We start from the raw sequence: 19260 nt of genomic DNA, 5'->3' as shown, positions 1-19260 counted from the left end.
AAATTCACTTAATAACTGCCTTGCTTAGCCGTGGAAATTTTAGGCTCAATTGTGGTCACAAGTCGAGAACTACCTGCATTTCCCAACTGTCATCAATTTTCTGGTCTTCTCCTCAGCAAAGTGTCCCTGAGTCCCTAATCTCCTACCTGTTCCCCTCCTTTTTTCCTACACAGAAAAATAGTAATATTTTTAACAATAGTGGTTATCCCAAAGATGTTTTTTTTCAAGAACCAGCTGGACTTCCTTGTTTTTCTTTGAAAATGTTTCACTTCTCATCCAAGAAGCTTCTTCAGCTCTGACTGGATGGTGGGGAATGGAAAGATTTATACTCCTTGAAGAGAGCTGGTCAGTTGCATTCTTTTAGCCAGTTGCTAGTGCTACTTGGAGGCTAATCTGTGTCTTCAGGGTCACCTGAGTGGTGCAAATGGGTGTGGAGCCTTCTTGGAACTGCTGAAAGGACTGTATTGTAGACTGGAGATAGGTGGTGTCATATCCCTTCCCTTCTCTTGAGAGAGGGATGTTCAATTTTGACATAGAGGGCCTCTTAAAAGGATGCAAATGACCAGCTGTCTGCAAGGAGTATAAATCCTTCCATTCCCCACCATCCAGTCAGAGCTGAAGAAGAAGCTTCTTGGATAAGAAGCGAAATGTCTTCAAAGAAAAAAAAAAGAAAATCCATTTGCCTCGTAAAAAAATAATCATCTTTGGGATAACTATGACCTGGATGATTTGAGAATCTCCATACAGTGGTCGCACCCTTCGTAGTAGCAGAAGACTTTTTTTTTTAGCAAATATAATCCTAGCTCTGAATGGCATCAGCGGGCATTCCCCAGCCCTTTAATGAAGAACAAAAACTATCCAGAGGGAATAAAAAACATGCAATGTCTTTTGTAATCTCCTTGACCCATTTTGACACTTGCCCAAATCTTCAGAAGTATTATTAGGTCAAAATTGCAGCTTTTTAGAAATGGCAGCTTGACTGGGAGTGAAGGATGCTGGGAAGTGTAGTTCTGCAGTCTCCAGAGCTCCTTTGATTGGTTGCTTTCGGGCTTCGGTTTTCTAGCTGAATGAAGGTGAATGTCTAATCCACAGGTAGGCCACCTTGGCTCTTTTACGACTGGTGGACTTCCAACTCCCAGAATTCCTGAGCCAGCATGGCTCAGCTTGCAAACCTCTCCCTTTCCCCTCAGCATGGCTTGGCTCAGGAATTCTGGGAGTTGAAGTCCACAAGTCATAAAAGAGCCAAGGTTGCCTACCCCTGGTAATCTGTGCTGAGTGCAGGGTCCACACATTGTTTTTCGAAGTTGGCAACCTTTAAGATGTGTGTTCTTCAACTCCCAGAATTCTCCGGTCAGTATACTGCATACTGGATTCTGGGAGTTCAAATCTATATATCTTAAGATTGGCAACTGTGAAAAACATGGCACTAGTGCATTTGTTTATTATCAGCAGCACTTGGGGCCTAGGCATCCATTCAAATGAGAAAATAAAAGACAATTTTAAAACAGCACCATGTGTTCGAAGCAATGCAACAATGGCTCGCTAGAAAGACAACAAACAGCCTGGCTTAAAAAGGAGCTCAAATGGCTATTCAGCCTCTGATGAAGGATCATTGAATGAGAGGCAACGGAGTCCATCTATGTTAGAGTTGAACAGCCCTCCCTCAACAGAGGGGGAGGAATAAGACACCACCTATCCCCTATTTACAACGCAATCCTTTCAGCAGTTCCAACAAGGTTCCACACCCATTTGCACTCTGGTTCAGGGGAGGGTAGACATAAACCCCCCTAGTGCAGAATTTTCCAATTTTTCGGGATTGCTGTTGCGGAGCGGGAGGAGGGGGGAAAAAGGGACGGTTTTGTGTGTGGGTGTGTGTGAATGCATGCACATGGGCATGCATGCACACGAGCACCCGTTGCTTGCGTGAGAGGCTTTGAATGTTCATGCGAGTGGGGCTGTGAGCGCTTGCAGAACTGAGGCCATGAGCCCCTGTGATGCAGGGATGCACAAGTGGGGCCACAAACACCAATGTAATGCTTATGCGAGTGGCTGTGTGCACGTGCATACTGGCCATCCACTCATGCAGTCCGGTGGCCAATAATTAGTGGGCCATGGCCCACGGGGTGGGAACCCATGCTCTAGTGGCCTCAGTGACTCTCAGAGAGAATACTAACAACCAGATGACTGCAAAGAAATCTAATCCTCCCATTTCCCCAACTCCACCTTTGTGTGAGAACCTATCCTTCCATTCCCCCTACCACTCGATCAGAACTGGATGAAAAGTGAATTGTCTTCTTCCTCCTCAAGGAAAAAGAGTCCAGTTGCCTTTTGAGAAAAGCACCTTTGAGAGAATTATGACCTGGATGTCTGAGAATCTCTATAGAAACTCCCAGGATGAAGAACTCAAGTAGCGGCCCGTTGCACTGACCAACAATTTTAACGGTTAAGAGACATTCCTCCTGCCTCCTCTTTCTTCGTAATTTTAGCCCATTGGTTCTGATCCTATTCTCTGGGTTAGCAGAGGGCAAGTTCTTTCTTCAGACATTGGGAGTGCCCTGTTTGCTGAAAACAAACCATGCCCACCTCTTTTAACCCTTCATCAGTTTCCAGAATTCACCAAAGGTGTTAAAAGAAGAGAGCCATTTTAATCTACACTACAGTACTGAGCCAAACTCGGGGAGGCCTCTGGAAGCCCTTCTGCCTAATAGGTTTTGTTGAAAAACAAGCTTTTTAAAAAGCAGATGTGCTAGCCTGAAAACGGGCTATGGGAGTCCTTCCAAATTCATCAGGCAGACCTTGGTTCCATTCACCCCCAGGGGAGTGGATTTTGCCAACAGAGTCACTGGCGACCTGTGTTTTTCTCCGTTGATACCAACCAAGCCCAAGAGTCGTCATTTCTCCTTCCAATCTCTTTGTCCAGATCTGTTGCTGACGTGGCTTCCTTCACTGAGAACACATGGGGGGAGAGGGGGGAACGATGCCCTCTGCAACATTGCAGAAAAATATTGCTAAAAGCAGGCCATGATCAGCAGAATGGAACAGGGGCAGAGGTGAGGGGGCGGGCTGCTTTGAGCCTTGGTGGAGCAGTGGGCTAATGCCTCCTTAAGTAACACCAGCTGCCTGCAATTAGTGCAGGTTCGCGTCCCACCAGGCTCAAGGTTGACTCAGCCTTCCATCCTTCCGAGGTAGGTAAAATGAGGACCCAGATTGTTGGGGGCAATAAGCGGACTTTGTAATAATGCCGCTTAGGGGGTGTGTGAAAGCCCTAATAAGCAGGCATATATATAGAATGAAGGCTACTGCTAAGCTTGTAAGCCGCCCTGAGTCTTCGGAGAAGGGCGGGATATAAATGGAATTAAAATAAATAAATAAAGAGATGAGAAAGCCTCAGAAGACTTTTGGGGAAATGGTACCAAGCAAGAAAGCTTGCCTCACCTTGCAAGTAGCCCTCGAATTCACAACCGTAATTGACTCTAGAATTAGTCATAAATCATTGTGGTTGTAAGTCGAAACATCACAGGTCTGATTGCATATTTTGTTTGTTAAGTGAATGCCACAATCCTTAAGGGAGTCCATTTTCTCCAATGATTGATTGTTGCTGGAAGCAGGAATGCCAGAAACTGGCATGCATGCATGCATGCATGCATGCATGCATGCGTGCATAAATAAATAAATAAATGCAAATTGAGGTCATGTGACCTCTGGAGGCTGCAAAACAGCTGTTAAGTGAGGCAGTTGCCAAGTGCCCAAAGCGCAATCACGTGACCTGGGTTGGGTGTAACTCTCATTATTCCAAAAATAGATTGTATGTAATTCTGGGGAGGTCTGTTGTAACTTCAGGCTGTATTGTATTGAATTTGTGTTGAAACTTTGAAAAAAAAAAGAAGACTAAAATTAAATTAAAAAAAAAGACAAAGAGAAAGCAGAAAGTGCAAGAAAGAAAAAACGTTGAAGAAAAAATGAATATACAAAGTGGCTTCCAATATTCTTTGCAACAGGTAAATACAATTATATTTTAACTCTCTAAAGTTACATTGTGACTCTCTTCTTTCTATCATCAACCCCGGGCCATAAAGCCATAAATCACAAGTTCACTTTTTTTCCCCACTTTTGAGCAAAAACTCCAAATGTAGCCAATATCTTTTTCTCTAATCAAAGAAGTCAATGTATCCATCTCAGTAACATTAAAATGGCTGCAAGAAAGAGCTAAGATTCCATTTTGGCTTCTGTTTTGGAAAGTTTGTGGACTGAAGCCACCTCAAGAGGATGAGTCTAAGAAATGTGGAAAAACATGTCTTTTTGCAAAAGTTGGGGAAGGAAACAGGATATTTTTTAATTTTTATTTTAATTCCATTTATATCCCGCCCTTCTCCGAAGACTCAGGGCGGCTTACAAGCTTAGCAGTAGCCTTCATTCTATGTATATGCCTGCTTATTAGGGCTTTCACACACACACCCCAAGCGGCATTATTACAAAGTCAGCTTAATTGCCCCCAACAATCTGGGTCCTCATTTTACCTACCTGGGAAGGATGGAAGGCTGAGTCAACCTTGAGCCTGGTGGGACTTGAACCTGCGCTAATTGCAGGCAGCTGGTGTTACTTAAGGAGGCGTTAGCCCACTGCTCCACTGCTTGCCTGACCAGCAGAGCCCCTGAAAGGTAAAAGAGGTCTGCCTTGGGGGCTCTTGAGGTCGAGAGAAAGTAATTGCCCCTTCTGAATAGCAGGTGACCTGTTCAGTTTTTTCACATTTGCACACACCAATTTTTAGGAGTGATGGTTTCTATCACCTTCCTGCCATTCACCTCCAACTAGATGGAGAATATGCAGCTCTATCATAGAATGTAAATGTAGAAAGGGAATTTCAAGGTCATCTAGCCCAACCCCCTGCCCTGTACAAGAATCCACTACTGCAGTGTCCATGAGAGATGGGTGCCCAGCCTCTGTTCAATCGTGCGGCTTTGTCACTTTATGACTGGTGGACTTCAACTCCCAGAATTTCTGAGCCAGTGTGGAGGCAGTCTAGGAAAAGAATTCCTGGCTGGCTCAGGATTTCTGGGAGTTGAAGTCCACCAGTCATAAAGGGGGCATCGTTCCCCACTCTTGTTTTAATGCATCATGTCTTGTCTCGTCTTCGCAATCCTTGGAAGCAGCCATTCTGTCTTCTTGTGGTCGTCTTTTCACCAGGCTCAAGTTACACAGTGCCTTCAGCAGCTTCTCATACAATGTCGGCTTCTTCCAGGCACCTTCTGGCTTGTTTGATCTCCCCTAGTCACTTCTTTGCCCAACTTCCTGCTGGGTTGTTCCTCACATCCAGAAAGATACTAAGCCCTTATCGACTTTTTAAAATCCAAGTTCTGCAGAACCGAACGGCCGTTCTTCAAATGCCCACAGACAGCTTGGCAGGGTGGGTGTTGAAGTATATTCCCGCTGAGAAGCAGGCATTTGTAGCTATCTGTCATTCCAACTCTTTCTTTTAAAGAACTATCCAGTGTAGGAGAAATATACTTTGTGCATGCTCAGGCCACTTGGCTCAAAAATGATGAAGGAAGTACAGTGTAAATTCCAGTGGTCATTTAGGACAGGCAGGCATAGTCTGAAGTCTTTTCCTGGACTCCCTTCCACTCTGAGCAAAGGAAAGGAACAGCCTAAAAGAAGCCAAGTTACAGTACAAGATAGTCCTCAACTTATAGCTCATTCATGTAATGACTGAAGTTACAACAGCACTTGTAAAAAGGTGACATGATCATTTTTTCCACACTTGATTGCAGTATCCCCATGATCAAATTTCAGGTGCTTAGCAACTGGTATATTTATGAAGGTTGCAGGGTCCTGAAGTCATGTGATCCCCTTTTGTGACTGTCTGATAAGCAAAATCAATAGGGAGGTCAGGTAGACTTAACAACTGTGTGACTAACTTAACAACTTCAGTGATTCACTTATCAATATTCTGGCAAGTATGGGACAAAATTTACTTAATTATTTAACAGATGGATTGACAATGGAATTTTGGGCTCTCTTTCAAGATCACGTGAAATATTGAAACTCTAGTGAGACCACACCTGGAATACTGCAATCAGTTTTGGTCACCGTATTACAAAAAAGATGTTGAGACCTTGGAAGAAGTTCAGAAAAGAGCAATTAAGATGATCCAAGGCCTGGAGACCAAAACATACGAAGAACGGCTGCAGGACTTGGGTTTGGCTAGTCTAAAGAAAAGAAGAAATAGGGGAGACATGATAGAAGCGTTCCAGTATTTGAGGGGCTGCCACAAAGAAGAAGGGGTCATGTTATTCTCCAAAGTGACAGAGGGCAGGACAAGAAACAATGGATGGAAACTGATCAAGGAGAGAAGCAACCTGCAATTAAGGAGAAACTTCTTGACAGTGAGAATAATTAAATAGTGGAACAACTTGCCTCCAGAAATTATGAGCGCTCCATCATGATTTCTTCCATTAAGAAGAGGCTAGACCAGGGGTAGGCAACCTTGGCTCTTTTATGACTCGTGGACTTCAACTCCCAGAATTCCTGAGCCAGCCATGCTGAGGGGAAAGGGAGAGGTTTCCATGCTGAGCCATGTTGGCTCAGGAATTCTGGGAGTTGAAGTCCATGAGTCATAAAAGAACCAAAGTTGCCTACCCCTGGGCTAGACATTCACCTGTCTGAGATGGTATATGTCCTCCTGCTTGAGCAGGTTAGACTAGAAGGTTAGCAGGTTAGACTAGAAGACCTCCAAGATCCCTTCCAGCTCTATTCTATTCTATTCTATTCTATTCTATTCTATTCTATTCTATTCTATTCTATTCTATTCTATTCTATTCTATTCTATTCTATTCTATTCTCAAGTTAATTCCACCCCATGCAGCGAAGGCGGGGTTAGGGCGTTATTGACAGCACTCCAGCCAATAACCGAAACAGCCTGCTGTCCCACTCTCTTCCTTTCGCCAATCTCCGGCCAGTGCCGGTGACCCAGGAGGCGGGGCCTCAGACCTCAGGCGCCATCTTGTGAGTGACGTCGCTCGGGCCACTCTCTCTATCCCCAGCGGGGAAAGGTCGGAAAGAGGGCCGGGTTTCCCCTCGAGAGATAAAACAAGAGCGAGAGAAGGGTCGGGGTGGGCTCAACTTCGGCGCGCCGTGAGGGGGCGGCGCTGAGCCGCTGACGACCCGCTCAAGATGGCGCCCGCGGAGTCCCGCCTCACCCGGGGGCGGCGTGCCGTGCGCGTGACGTCACCGCGCCTGGGCAAGGGCAGGTGGGAAGCCAGACCGGGCGAAGTTTGGCCTCTGCGAGGCAGCGCCCGTGCCCGGCCCAACTTCTTCTTCCCCCCACTCCCAGCTTCGGAGCCGGGGCTGCCATGACTGCGGAGGACTCCGGCTCGCTGGCCTGGTCCATCGACAAGGATGACTACGAGCTGGAGGAGGTGATCGGTGAGTGGGGCTAGGCCCGTGGCTGGGCAGAGGGGGCGTGCGCGTACCTGGCGCCCGCGGGCGCCCAGGAGGGGGGAAGCGGCTTTGCCCCGGCCGTGGGTGGGGAGCTGTGGGTCTCCTGCGTCCCGGGAGAGGAGTGGTGGTGGTGGTGGCATCCTTCTGCCCATCCTTCCTCTGCAGGCAGCGATGCTATGCCTGGGTGCAAAAGAGGGGCAGCCTCATGCAGCCCCCCCCTTCATCTCACCTGCTGCCCTCTCAATGGGAGGGGGGGTTGGAGAAGAGAAGGGAGACCCTTGCCATCCTCCCAGGTGAGAGGCTGCATGTCCGTGGTGGGCGTGGGCTACGGCTCTTGGGGTCAGAAAAGGAGGGGAGGGTTGCAGGTGCCGTCCGGCCCCTGGTGGGGTCAAGGTGACCTCGCAAAAAAGGGTGTGTGGTGGTAGGGTAGGTGCTGACTTTTGGAGGGCAGGCTGGGCAGATTGCTCCTGGAGAGGAAGTTCGGTTTCCCTGTCTTTGGAATGAGCTGCCGATTGGGTCTTCATCAGAATAGGGACCTTGGAGGTCTTCTAGTCCAACCTCCTGCCCAGGCAGGAAACCCTGTACCGTTTCAGACAGGTGACTGTCCAATCTCTTCTTTAAAGCTTCCAGTGCTGAAAGCAACCTGTTCCTCTGGTTAACTGATCCCATTGTCAGGACGTTTCTCCTTGATTCTAGGTTGCTTCTCTCCTTGCAAAAGCGGCCGGTGTGTGTGTGTGTGTGTCCTGGGGGTAAGGGGCCTTTAGCCTCGGTGGTGGTAGGAGGGGCTGAAGTCCACCTGCTGAAAGACTGGTTGGCTACCTTGGGCAGTGGATGGGCTCCTGTGTGAGGAGACATTGGATTAAATGTCTATGGAGTCATCCAGGTCAAGGTTGTCCCAAAGGTGCTTTTTGGAGAGGCAGCTGGACTTGAAGACATTTCGCTTCTCATCCAAGAAGCTTCTTAGCTCTGAACCGAAGAACTGAAGAGGTTTCTTGGATGAGAAGTGAAACGTCTTCAAGGACAAACAAAGAACATCCAGTTGCCTCTTGAAAAAGCACCTTTGGCACAGAGATTGGATTAGAAGGACCAGCGGTCCAATCCAGCAGCGTACCTCTTACGTGGTCAGTTTTTCCTTCTTTTTTTTCCTCTGAAGGCCACCAGGAGTACGGGCTGCCGAAGTTAGATGGGCCAGGGTCCCATTCAGCATCCCACTTAGGTTCTTTTATTGCTTTTCTCTTTCTCTTCTCTGTCTTCTCCTTCTCTAGAGCCCTCAGGTCCTTGGTTGGCCACTGGGAAAAAAGACAGCTCGGCTAGATGGATCACGGGTACCATCCAGCCTGGCACAGCTTCTGTTATAAAGTTCAGAGGGAGCAAGGGACTTGAAGAAATAATCCTCTGTCCTTGGAAATGCTGCTTTTAATCAGCTTCTTGTACTTCCCTTGAAAGTGTGTCTGCTGTGTGAGAATCAAAAAATCTGCTTCTGAAAGGTTTGGCAAAGGATGTGTGCTTTGTGCTTTGATATACGTATGCCTGGTCTTAAACTAAAAGGCATGCCAGCTCCAGTTTGTTTGTTTTATTTAAGCACACATAGCTTTGAATTCCGTTCCCCAGGCAAGCACTGATAGTTGCGATAATGAATGTGTTATGCTTTTGTGGATGCTGGGGTTCCTATAAAATTATGACCATCGATGTTAGCTTGAGTATTTATTAGGACAAAGAAAGAGCCTTGCATTTCTAGACTAACACAGCTTGATCTCTCTCTCTCTCTCTCTTTTTCTCTCTCCCTCCCTCCCTCCCTCTCCCTCCCCCTCCCTCCCCCTCTCCCTCCCCCTCCCTCCCTCTCTCTCTCCCTTTCCCCCCTCCCAATTAATGCTTGAGGGATGAAAAAGTTTGAATACTTGTGGTTTAAAGGCTTTGAAGCTGGGGGTGTGGCTGTGCTCTAATTTTGTTTGCAGTTAAGATTTATTGTCAAACTTTCTCCAGCTGCAATTTTAGAAATAATGTGTATGAGAAGAGAATTTAGCACTTTTTTAATTTTTTGGCTAGCATGGACACTAGGCATTTTGGTTCTGAGTATATTTCAGTTCTCAGGAATGTCTTGAAGATCATGGAGAAATCCATATTTGTGACTTGGGAAGACGTGGCAACCTCCGACACTCCACAGTATAGGAAAGTGGGTGTTTGTTCAGCCTTCCTAAGAGGAAACTGAGGGTCCTAAAATTACTTCAGATATTTGTGTTGCTCATCACACTAATCTGTTGTATAGCCCATTTTTCTTGGCTTAGTGTGTTCAAACTCTTCTGGCCAGCCATTTGTCTGAAATGGTATAGGGTTTCCTGCCTGAGCAGGGGGTTGGACTAGATGACCTCCAAGGTCCCTTCCAAATTATTATTATTATTATTTTGGTCCATTCCTGAACTCAGCTAGAGAGATCCTTTGGAACTGTTGGGGAATATTGCAGTTTGAAGATTAGCTTATTAATAGATTATGATCAAATTCACATTTACTTAAATCAGTGTCTCTCAACTGGAAGATGTGTGGACTTCAATTCCCAGAAATTCCCAGCCAGAAGAATTCTGGGGATTAAAGTCCACATAGTTTCAATTTGTCAAACTACCCTAGATCCACACATAACTTACCTGAAACCCTAATTCATAATCTATGGCGACCTGATTGTATATCATACTGAGCTGAAATCAAACTGACTCGTTATGGCTTTGTGTGCACTGTCAAATTTTGGCCTTTCCCACTGTGGTTGCTATGTTCTGCTTGTGCAATCAAATTCAAGAAGCTACATCTTATTTGCCAATTGCTTATTTTCCACTTTACCCTTCATTACATTGCTGCCCTTAGGTTAGTGTAGTATGTGAATTTGGCCATTGTGGGTTAGTGTGATTTGTGAATCAGACCATTATCACTTGATCTACAGATCATGGTTTAAACCCTACATGAATTAAGCCATCTGTCTGTTACTATTCATAATTCATCACTGTTTTCAAAAGCTCTTATTCATACTATTACCGAAGGTTGGTAAAGTGAATGAATTGGTAACGGGTCGAACTTTGCTACTTTCAGCCAGAGAGTTATTATTGCCCTTTCTGAACTACATCTAGTCTGTTTTCTTAAGTTGGATTTTGTCTAGGATGAATGCAAAGTCTGTGTTCTTTGTTCCCCACCTTCAGAGAACACAAACACAGTGACTTTTTGAGGGATATGAGAGGAAAAAACAGAGAAAAATGCAACACAGGAATGCTGTTTATAAGCTTTTCATTCTTGTGCTTCTATGCTTTATCTAGGTGGGCAATCTACAGGTATATCTTGGTTTAACAAGCATAAACCCACCAGCAAGCCTTAGATTAGCTGGAGTTGAGAGCACAAGCATTTCTTGGTCAGTGGGACTAGGCCCGGATTAGATTTCTCCATTACTGCACATCAGGGAGCCTATGGCATTTGCCGTTTGGGGATAGTTGCGTAGGTGCTTCATTTATATTTCTGCAAATATACAGGTGACTGTGCAAAGTTACAGTGGCACTGAAAAAAGTGACTTATGACTGTTTTCCCACTTAACGACCATTGCAGTATCTCCATGGTTAAAGGTAAAGGTAAAGGTTCTCCCGCACATGCGTGCTAGTCGTTTCCGACTCTAGGGGCCAGTGGTCATCTCCGTTTCAAAGCCGAAGAGCCAGCGCTTGTCCAAGGACGTCTCCGTGGTCATGTGGCCGGCATGACTAGACGCCAAAGGCACACGGAACGCCGTTACCTTCCCACTGTAGTGGTCCCTATTTTTCTACTTGCATTTGTACGTGCTTTCGAACTGCTAGGTTGGCAGAAGCTGGGATGAGTAACAGGCGCTCTCCATGGTTATGTGATCATAATTGAGATGCTTGGCAACTGATTCATATTTATGACAGTTGCAGTGTCCTGGGGTCACACGATCCACCTTTTGCAACCTTCTGGCAAGCAAAGACAATGGGGGAGTCAGGTTCGCTTAACAACCATGATACTAAACAACTGTAGTGATTCACTTAGCAACCGTGGTAAGAAAGGTTGTAAAATGGGGCAAAATTCACTTAACAGATGTTTCCCTTAGCAACAAATGTTGGGTTCAATTGTGGTCGTAAGTAGCCTCCATTCCTGTAACAATGTCACAGAGCCTTGGTGGAGCAGTGGGCTAATGCCTCCTTAAGTAACACCAGCTGCCTGCAATTAGTGCAGGTTCGAGTCCCACCAGGCTCAAGGTTGACTCAGCCTTCCATCCTTCTGAGGTAGGTAAAATGAGGACCCAGATTGTTGGGGGCAATTAAGCTGACTTTGTAATAATGCCGCTTGGGGTGTGTGTGAAAGCCCTAATAAGCAGGCATATACATAGAATGAAGGCTACTGCTAAGCTTGTAAGCCGCCCTGAGTCTTCGGAGAAGGGCGGGATATAAATGGGATTAAAATTAAATAAATAAAATATCTTGTTTGGTTCTAGGAGACCAATTCCCTTTAAGTTGCATTTGTTTGTATCATAGTTACCCTTTCCTCCTTTCTTCTCTTCCACGGCTAAATTCAGATGTCCTTCCCTACAATATGGTTCTTTTTTTTTTTCCTTTGGGTTCCTTTAAATTGGAACTCGTTCTGGTCTTAACAGTCCTTCCAGGAAGGCGTAATGGAGTGGTGGTTGTTGGCAATCTTGCAGAAAGCAAAAATCTCATTAACAGACTGTCATTCCTTTCCCCCGCCCCCCCCTATGTTTCATGTTTCTTTTCAAAGTGACTTGGTGAATGAAATGTAAAAATTAATCTTTTCCTGTAGACTCTCCCGTCTCCTCCCTCCCATTTCTTCACCAGCTGGTTTTAGCAGTTGCATCAGGATCAGATCTGGTTTTTGAAATTTCTCTTCTCTTCTCTCCCCCCCCCCCCTTCGTTCTTCCCCCTCGATTCCCAAGTGCTTTTGAAGAGCCAGGATGTGGTTAAATCCTTGCAAAGAACACATGCAGTTTGTAGGAAGACAGGCTAAAGGTCGAGACCATTGCCTATGGATATTTTTATGCCCTTCCATCCTATTCTAACAAACCATAGTTCCTCTATCTCTTTTTTGCAGTCCCATCTCTTCCATATCCCTTCAAGAAAGAGGTGCAATTGAAAACGGGTTCATTATTTTTCCTCTTCACCCGGTTCCCAGTCTTGCAAGAGGTTACAGAAGTAGGCAGTGAAAGTTGTGTATTAATGTTCTATACTTTGCCAGTAAAAGAAAGTGTTGCACTTGTGCCAGGAAATTGAGAAGAACATAATGAAAAAGTGAGATTGGATCTGCATCCATAAAAACATAGTTACAGAAAACTTTCTTACTTTTGAATGGGCAGTGGTGGAGCAGTGGGCTAATGCCTCCTTAAGTAACACCAGCTGCCTGCAATTAGTGCAGGTTCCAGTCCTACCAGGCTCAAGGTTGACTCAGCCTTCCATCCTTCTGAGGTAGGTAAAATGAGGACCCAGATTGTTGGGGGCAATTAAGCTGACTTTGTAATAATGCCGCTTGGGGTGTGTGTGTGAAAGCCCTAATAAGCACGCATATACATAGAATGAAGGCTATTGCTAAGCACATTTGATTTGTGCTTAGATTGTAAGCTGCCCTGAGTCTTCGGAGAAGGGCGGGATATAAATGGGATTAAAATAAAAAAATAAATAAATTAGAACCGAGGTGCATGATCCTTTCAACTTTTTCAAATGGTATTCGGAGAAGGGCGGGATATAAATGGGATTAAAAATTAAAAAAAATCCAAAAACTAGCTGAAGGTCTTGTTGAAACCTTATGTGTCATTTGTGAGAAGGAAGGTGACTGAAGGGATGCAATGTGCTCCTTTTCCAAAACGGGAGAAGAAAGCTCTAATGGATGATAGGCCAGTTGGTTTGACTGGGAAGGTTTTAGGAAAGAACAATCTTTGAAAGTCATTTATCTCGTAGGAGCTGTGGTGGTGCAGTGGTTAGAATGCAGTATTGCAGGCTAACTTTGCCTACTGTCAGGAGTTCGAGCCTGACCAGCTCAAGGTTGACTTGGCCTTCCATCCTTCTGAGCTCTATAAAATGAGGACTCAGATTGTTGAGGGCGATATGCTGACTCTGTAAACCACTTAAGAGCCGACTGTAATGCACTATGAAGCGGTATATGTCTTAAGTGCTATTGGCTATCGCTGTCTCTCTTTTTTAGCTGAACAGCTTCTTTAATGGATTGTGGGACTGATATGGGATGTCATGTGTCTTGGTTTCCAGTAAAGCATTTGACAGTAACTTCAAACGGCCATTAAGCAACCAGTCGTAAGTCGAGGACTACCTCTGTGCTGCTTATGATCAACCCAGGCTCCATCTATTTTTGGATTTGAAAGGGATTAAGATAAATTGGAACAGGTTCAGCGAAGATCAGAGGGAGAACGAGAAGCTCAGCTCTCTGAAGAGAGATTGAAGGAGATGGGATGGGTCTGCCTTGAGAAGATAGCTGGGAAAAGGGGCCAGGTAGGAGAGCACTCTTTAAATCAGATGTCACAGAGGAGGGTTGGGGAATTATGGCCCTTTTATGACTTGTGGACTTCAACTCCCAGAATTCCTGAGCCAGCCATGCTGGGTTGAAGTCCACAAGGCATAAAGGAGCCGTAGTTCCCGCCTCTGTCATACAGGATAAATACCAAGACTTCTTTTTCTCTTGTTCCTGATTCCAGCTGAATGTTTTAAAAAAATAATTCTTTGAAGAGGAGTTTTAACAGTGAGATCAAGTGACCCAGGGAGCCATTGCAATACAGGTAATCCTCAACTTACAGCTGTTCGTTTAGTGACTGTTTGAAGTTACAACAGTAGACGTAGTCCTCGACTTACAAACACAATTGAGCCCGAAATTTCTGTTGCTAAGTGGGGCATTTGTTTAAGTGAGTTTTGCCCCATTTTACGACATTTCTTGCCACCGTTGTTAAGGGAATCACTGCAGTTGTTAAATTAGTAACATGGTTGTTAAGTGAATCTGGCTTCCCCATTGAGTTTGCTGGTTCAAAGTTTGCAAAAGGTGGTCATATAACCCTGGGACATTGCAATTGTCATAAATATGGGTCCGTTGCAAAATCTGAATTTTGGATCACATGACTATGAGGATGCTGCAATGGTTGTAAGTGTGAAAAACGGCCCTAGGTTATTTTTTGGGTGTAACTTTGGGTGGTCATTAAACTAACTGTTGTAAGTTGAGGGCTACCTGTACTGAAAAAAACACTTACGACTATTTTTCACAGTTATGATATTTGCAGCTACCCCATTATCACATGATCAAAATATGGATGCTTGAGAAGTGGCATGTACTTACGGTGGTTGCAATGTTAGGTGATCACCTTTTGTGACCGTCTAATAAAATCAATGGAGAAGCCAGATTCACTTAACAGTTGCAGTGATTCACTTAACAACAGTGCTAAGGAAGGTCGTAAAATGGGGCAAACATAATGGAAGTTTCGGCTCGTTTGTGGTCATAAGTACCTGTAGAAGTCAAACAGTAATTAGTTGCCAAGACTTGATTCCTGCACTCCGAGAAGGGGAGGTTGGACTGGATGACCTCAAGGATCCCTTCCAGTTCTAGGATTCTCTGTGTTTAATAAAGCTTCCTGCTTTGTGACTTTTCAGGCATGAGTTGCATTTGGTGTTCCCAGAATAAGAGAGTTGGAAGGGACCTTGGAGGTCTTCTAGTCCAACCTCCGTGTCAGCCATCATTTCAAACAAATGGCTGTCCAGTCTCTTCTTAAAAACCTCCAGAGTTGCAGCTTTCACAACTTCTGGAGGCAGGTTGTTCGACTGGTTAATTGTTGTCACTGTCAGGGAATTCCTCCTTAGTTCCAGGTTGCTTCTCTCCTTGATTAGTTTCCACCCGTTGCTGCTTCTCCTGCCCTCTGGTGCTTTGGAGAATAGGTTGAGCCCTCTCCTCTTCTTTGTAACAGCCCCTCAAATATTGGAACACTGCTATCATGTCAAAAGTTGCTGAACATTGAAAAAATGGGAGAGGAAATCCTCTTGCGATATATCCTTGCTTTATCTAGAGCACAATTGGGTGGCGGGGGGGGGGAGAACTATTACTCATCACGATATCTGATTAATTCCCTTCCCAAAGTTGGCAATTTATTTATTTATTTATTTATTAATGGGACTTATATCCCGCCCTATCTCCCGAGGGACTCAGGGCGGCTAACAACAACAAAAATTAAAGGTCTCTGTACAGTAAATTAAAATTTAAAATTGAAATAAATTAAAGATTATGTATGTCCCTGTCATGAGCTGGGATTTGACCAAAATACCAAATGGTGTCTGAGCGCCTGGGGGCTTAAAATGTGCAATGCCCTCCCACCTCTAGAGGCAGCTGCTGGTTTAAATGGACTGCGGATTCCGTTTACCCCTAATTTTCCTCCATGCCCTCAGTCCCATAGAAAAGAGAGCGAAAACGGGTAATCCCCCACTTACGATCACAGTTGGGCCCAAAATTTATGTTGCTAAGTGAAGCATTGGTTACGTGAGTTTTACAACCTTTCTTGCCACAGTTGTTGAGTAAACCACTGCAGTTAAGTCAATAACGTGGTTGTTAAGCGAATCTGGCTTCCCCATTGACTGTGCTTCCTAGAAGGTCGCAAAAAGTGATCACATATCTCAGGGACGCTGCAGCCGTCATAAATACAGTATGAACCAATTGCAAAGCATCCGATTTTTTTTTTGAATTTTGATCACATGACCAAGGGGATGCTGCAACGGCCGTAACTGTAAAAAAATGTCACTTTTTTCCAGTGCCGTTGTAACTTTAAATGGTCACTAAATGAACTGTTGTAAGTTGAGGACCAGCTGTGGTGCAAAAAAAAAAAAAGAGAGAGAGAGAGAGAGAAAGAGAGAGAGAGAGAGAGAAATGTCCTGAGGAGAAAAAGGCACATTTTTTAAAAAAAAAGCCAAAGTCAGAATAAAAGTTTGTATAACTGTGTTTAATAGAGAAAAGTGGCATTGGGTTCACCCCGATTAAACTGTGGAATTTATGTCTGTGGAGATTCTCAGTCATCCAGGTCATGTTTTATCTCAAAGTTTTTTTTTTTTCCAAAAGGCAGCTGGACTTTCTTGGTTTTTAATCTTAGATTGTTAGGGCCTCCTCCTTGAGTAGGGGGGTGGACTAGAAGACCTCCAAGGTCCCTTCCAGCTCTATTCTGATTAATTGATATTTCATGGAGGAAACCTCCCAAGTAGTTTGGAATGTGTCGTTATTGTGTATTGAATGTTTGCCCTGAAATGGGAGGCTTGTCTTGTCAATAAAAATGAGTTTAAATGCCAGTCAAGATTTATAACAGACATGTCAAACACAAGGCCCGGGGGCCGGATCCGGCCCGCAAAGTGGTTTCATGTGGCCCGCGAAGCCATCCTGGAAACAGTGAGGGAACGGCCCCCGCTGCCTTGGCCCTGGCCCAGAGACCCTCCTTCTGCCAGAGACCCTCAGATCTGTCCCACTCCTGCCCAGGCCCCCATAGGTACCCTTGATGTGAACAATGTAGAGCTGGCCACGCCCACCCAGTAGGCCATACACACTCTAGCCACGCCCACCCAGTAGGCCACGCCCACCCAGTAGGCCACGCCCACCCAGCCCCCTGAGGGCAACTGCAATGCTGATGCGGCCCTCAGTGAAATTGAGTTTGACACCCCTGATTTATACGGTAAGCTCCGTTAGTTCTTCCACATGTTTGAATCCTTTCTCTGGACATTCAGGCCAGCTCACCCTAGCCACAAAAATAATATCAGTAAAGCAGTTTAGGCAATAAAAGTCAGCTCCAATAACCCAGCAGCAGTAGCAGTAAATCTGTCAACAGCCTTCTAATAAATGTCTATCTATCTAAACAATATTGTTTAATCTGCTGGGAGGATCCTTTGGTTGCCTCTGAATAGGTGATTCATCCTTTCAAATCAATTTGTCTACCTGCCTCTTTCCCTGCGAGAACAATTTACGGATTATGTTAATAGACTTTCTTTTAGCATGCAAACACATTTTTGGAAGGAGAAGTCTACCTCTGATTTAAGGCAATGGATTCCTTTTGAAATGTTCGTTGTCAGCCTTTGGTGTAATTTTTTGTTGTTGTTTAAGGGCAAAAAACAGACGAGGAACAATATCATTGAGGAATATAGGTAGTCCTGGGCTTACAACCACAATTGAGCCCAAAATTTCTGTTGGTAAGCGAGACATGTGTTAAGTGATTCTCCCCCCCCCCGCATTTTACAACCTTTCTCACCATAGTTAAGTGAATCACTGCAGTTGTTAAGTTAGTAACACGGTTGTTAAGCGAATCCGTCTCCCCCATTGACTTTGCTCATCAGAAGATCACAAAAAGGGAACACATATAACCGTCATAAAGATGAGTCAGTTGTCAAGCAGCTGAATTTTGATCATGTGACCATGGGGATGCTATAACGGTCGTAAGTATGAAAAACAGCCATGTCACTTTTTTCCAGTGCCGTTGTAACTTTAAAGAACCACTAAACGAGTGGTTATAAGTCAAGGACTGCCTGTATTTGAATATGTGCTGCAATATCTTCTTTCCTCTGTATGTGCTCCCATTTCTTCTTTCTGCTCCTGAGTAAATTCTGGAACAACACAGCCACTTAAGAAATTATAGCGATGTCTGTATTTACATTTTTCTTCTGCCTCTGTCTTGGTAGAAGCCTGTTGGGTTTTTTTGTCTGGGGTGTTGCTATTGGTGGTATGTATGCCAAAGGTCCCATCCATTTGTCTCTGGCAGTGCAAAGGATTTTTCCCCCGCAAAGTATTTACCCAGGAATCCTACCTTTTAAAATTCTCTTTCTTTGCAAATTTAATTGAAGGGCTAGGCAGGACAAAAATAAGTTGAAGAGGAGAGGGAAGGATAAAGGGAGGGAAGGGAGGATGGGGAAAGGAAAGGGAAGGAAGGGAAGGATTAAGAAAGGGCAGAGAAGGGAAGAAGGAAGGGAAGGATGAAGGAAGGGAAGAATGAGGGGAGGGAAGGGGAAGCAAAGAAGGAAAAAAGAGGGAGAAGAAAGAATGTAGGGAAGGTGGTGGAGGGAAGGGAGGGTTGGATATGCCTAATCTAGGAATATATATTGTAAATAGAAAAATAATTTTAATGGCAAATGAACTTCAATAATGTCAACATTTTCTTATGAGAAACAGAATGACCTTGTAGGCAAAAATGCAGTGGGAGTAGGACTGACTTTTGATTTCCTGCAGGCTTCCCCATTGACTTTGCTTGTAGGAAGCTGAATCTTGTGTTGGAAATCATGATCATGTGACTGTGGGATGTCGCAGGGACCAGAACTTTGCAAATAAGACTGAATTGAACATTGTGGGAAATTCAATTCCAGAGATGTCCCGGATTTTTTAATGCATTCTTTAAGCTAGTGGCTTTTAGGGACCTTGCTTCAAAAATTGTTGCAGTATAGCGGACCGTTTGAGTTAACGTGAAGGTGCAAACGGACAAACAGTTAAAGACAATTAGAGTTTTAGTTATGGATGGATGGATGAAATAAATAAACAAATGCTTTGCTTGCTTTCTAACATTACAATCAATTTCAAAGCCAGCCAGTTTGACCATTTGATTGGGAAAAACTGGTGTTAACCCTGATGATGTTTTGTCAAAATGGGAATGGATTTTCCTTTGATCTGTTGTATTCTGCTGATCTGCTTTGTTGAGGGTGTTCTCTCAGCTAAGTTTTTGCCTTTCCTGGCACTGCTTCTCCTTTTGCTGTTTCTATGTATTAGCTTTACATTGTTTAGGTTAGCTGCGCCAAATACAGTTTTGCAGTTCATGTTTAAGGCTTTACCTCT

The 19260-nt window shown here is 44.6% G+C and overlaps 2 protein-coding genes across 4 annotated transcripts in view; both read left to right on the top strand.

The window, feature by feature from the left end:
• LOC308678436 (uncharacterized protein) overlaps positions 1 to 19260 on the top strand; it is a 558730-nt gene that overhangs the window by 105930 nt on the left and 433540 nt on the right. The window lies entirely within an intron of this gene.
• OXSR1 (oxidative stress responsive kinase 1) overlaps positions 7068 to 19260 on the top strand; it is a 99102-nt gene continuing 86909 nt past the window's right edge. For all 3 annotated transcript variants that reach the window (XR_014028660.1, XM_081345622.1, XM_081345621.1), the window contains exon 1: positions 7068 to 7422. Coding sequence is in view for 2 of the 3 variants with exons in the window: in XM_081345622.1 (XP_081201748.1) it covers positions 7350 to 7422 (73 nt within the window). In the remaining variant the exon portion in view is untranslated. The remainder of the gene's footprint in view (positions 7423 to 19260) is intronic.

Source organism: Vipera berus (assembly GCF_964194415.1).
Source record: "Vipera berus genome assembly, chromosome: Z".
NCBI lineage: Eukaryota > Metazoa > Chordata > Lepidosauria > Squamata > Viperidae > Vipera > Vipera berus.
The sequence above is the reverse complement of the archived record's forward strand: the minus strand, read 5'-3'. Positions and strand labels throughout refer to the sequence as shown.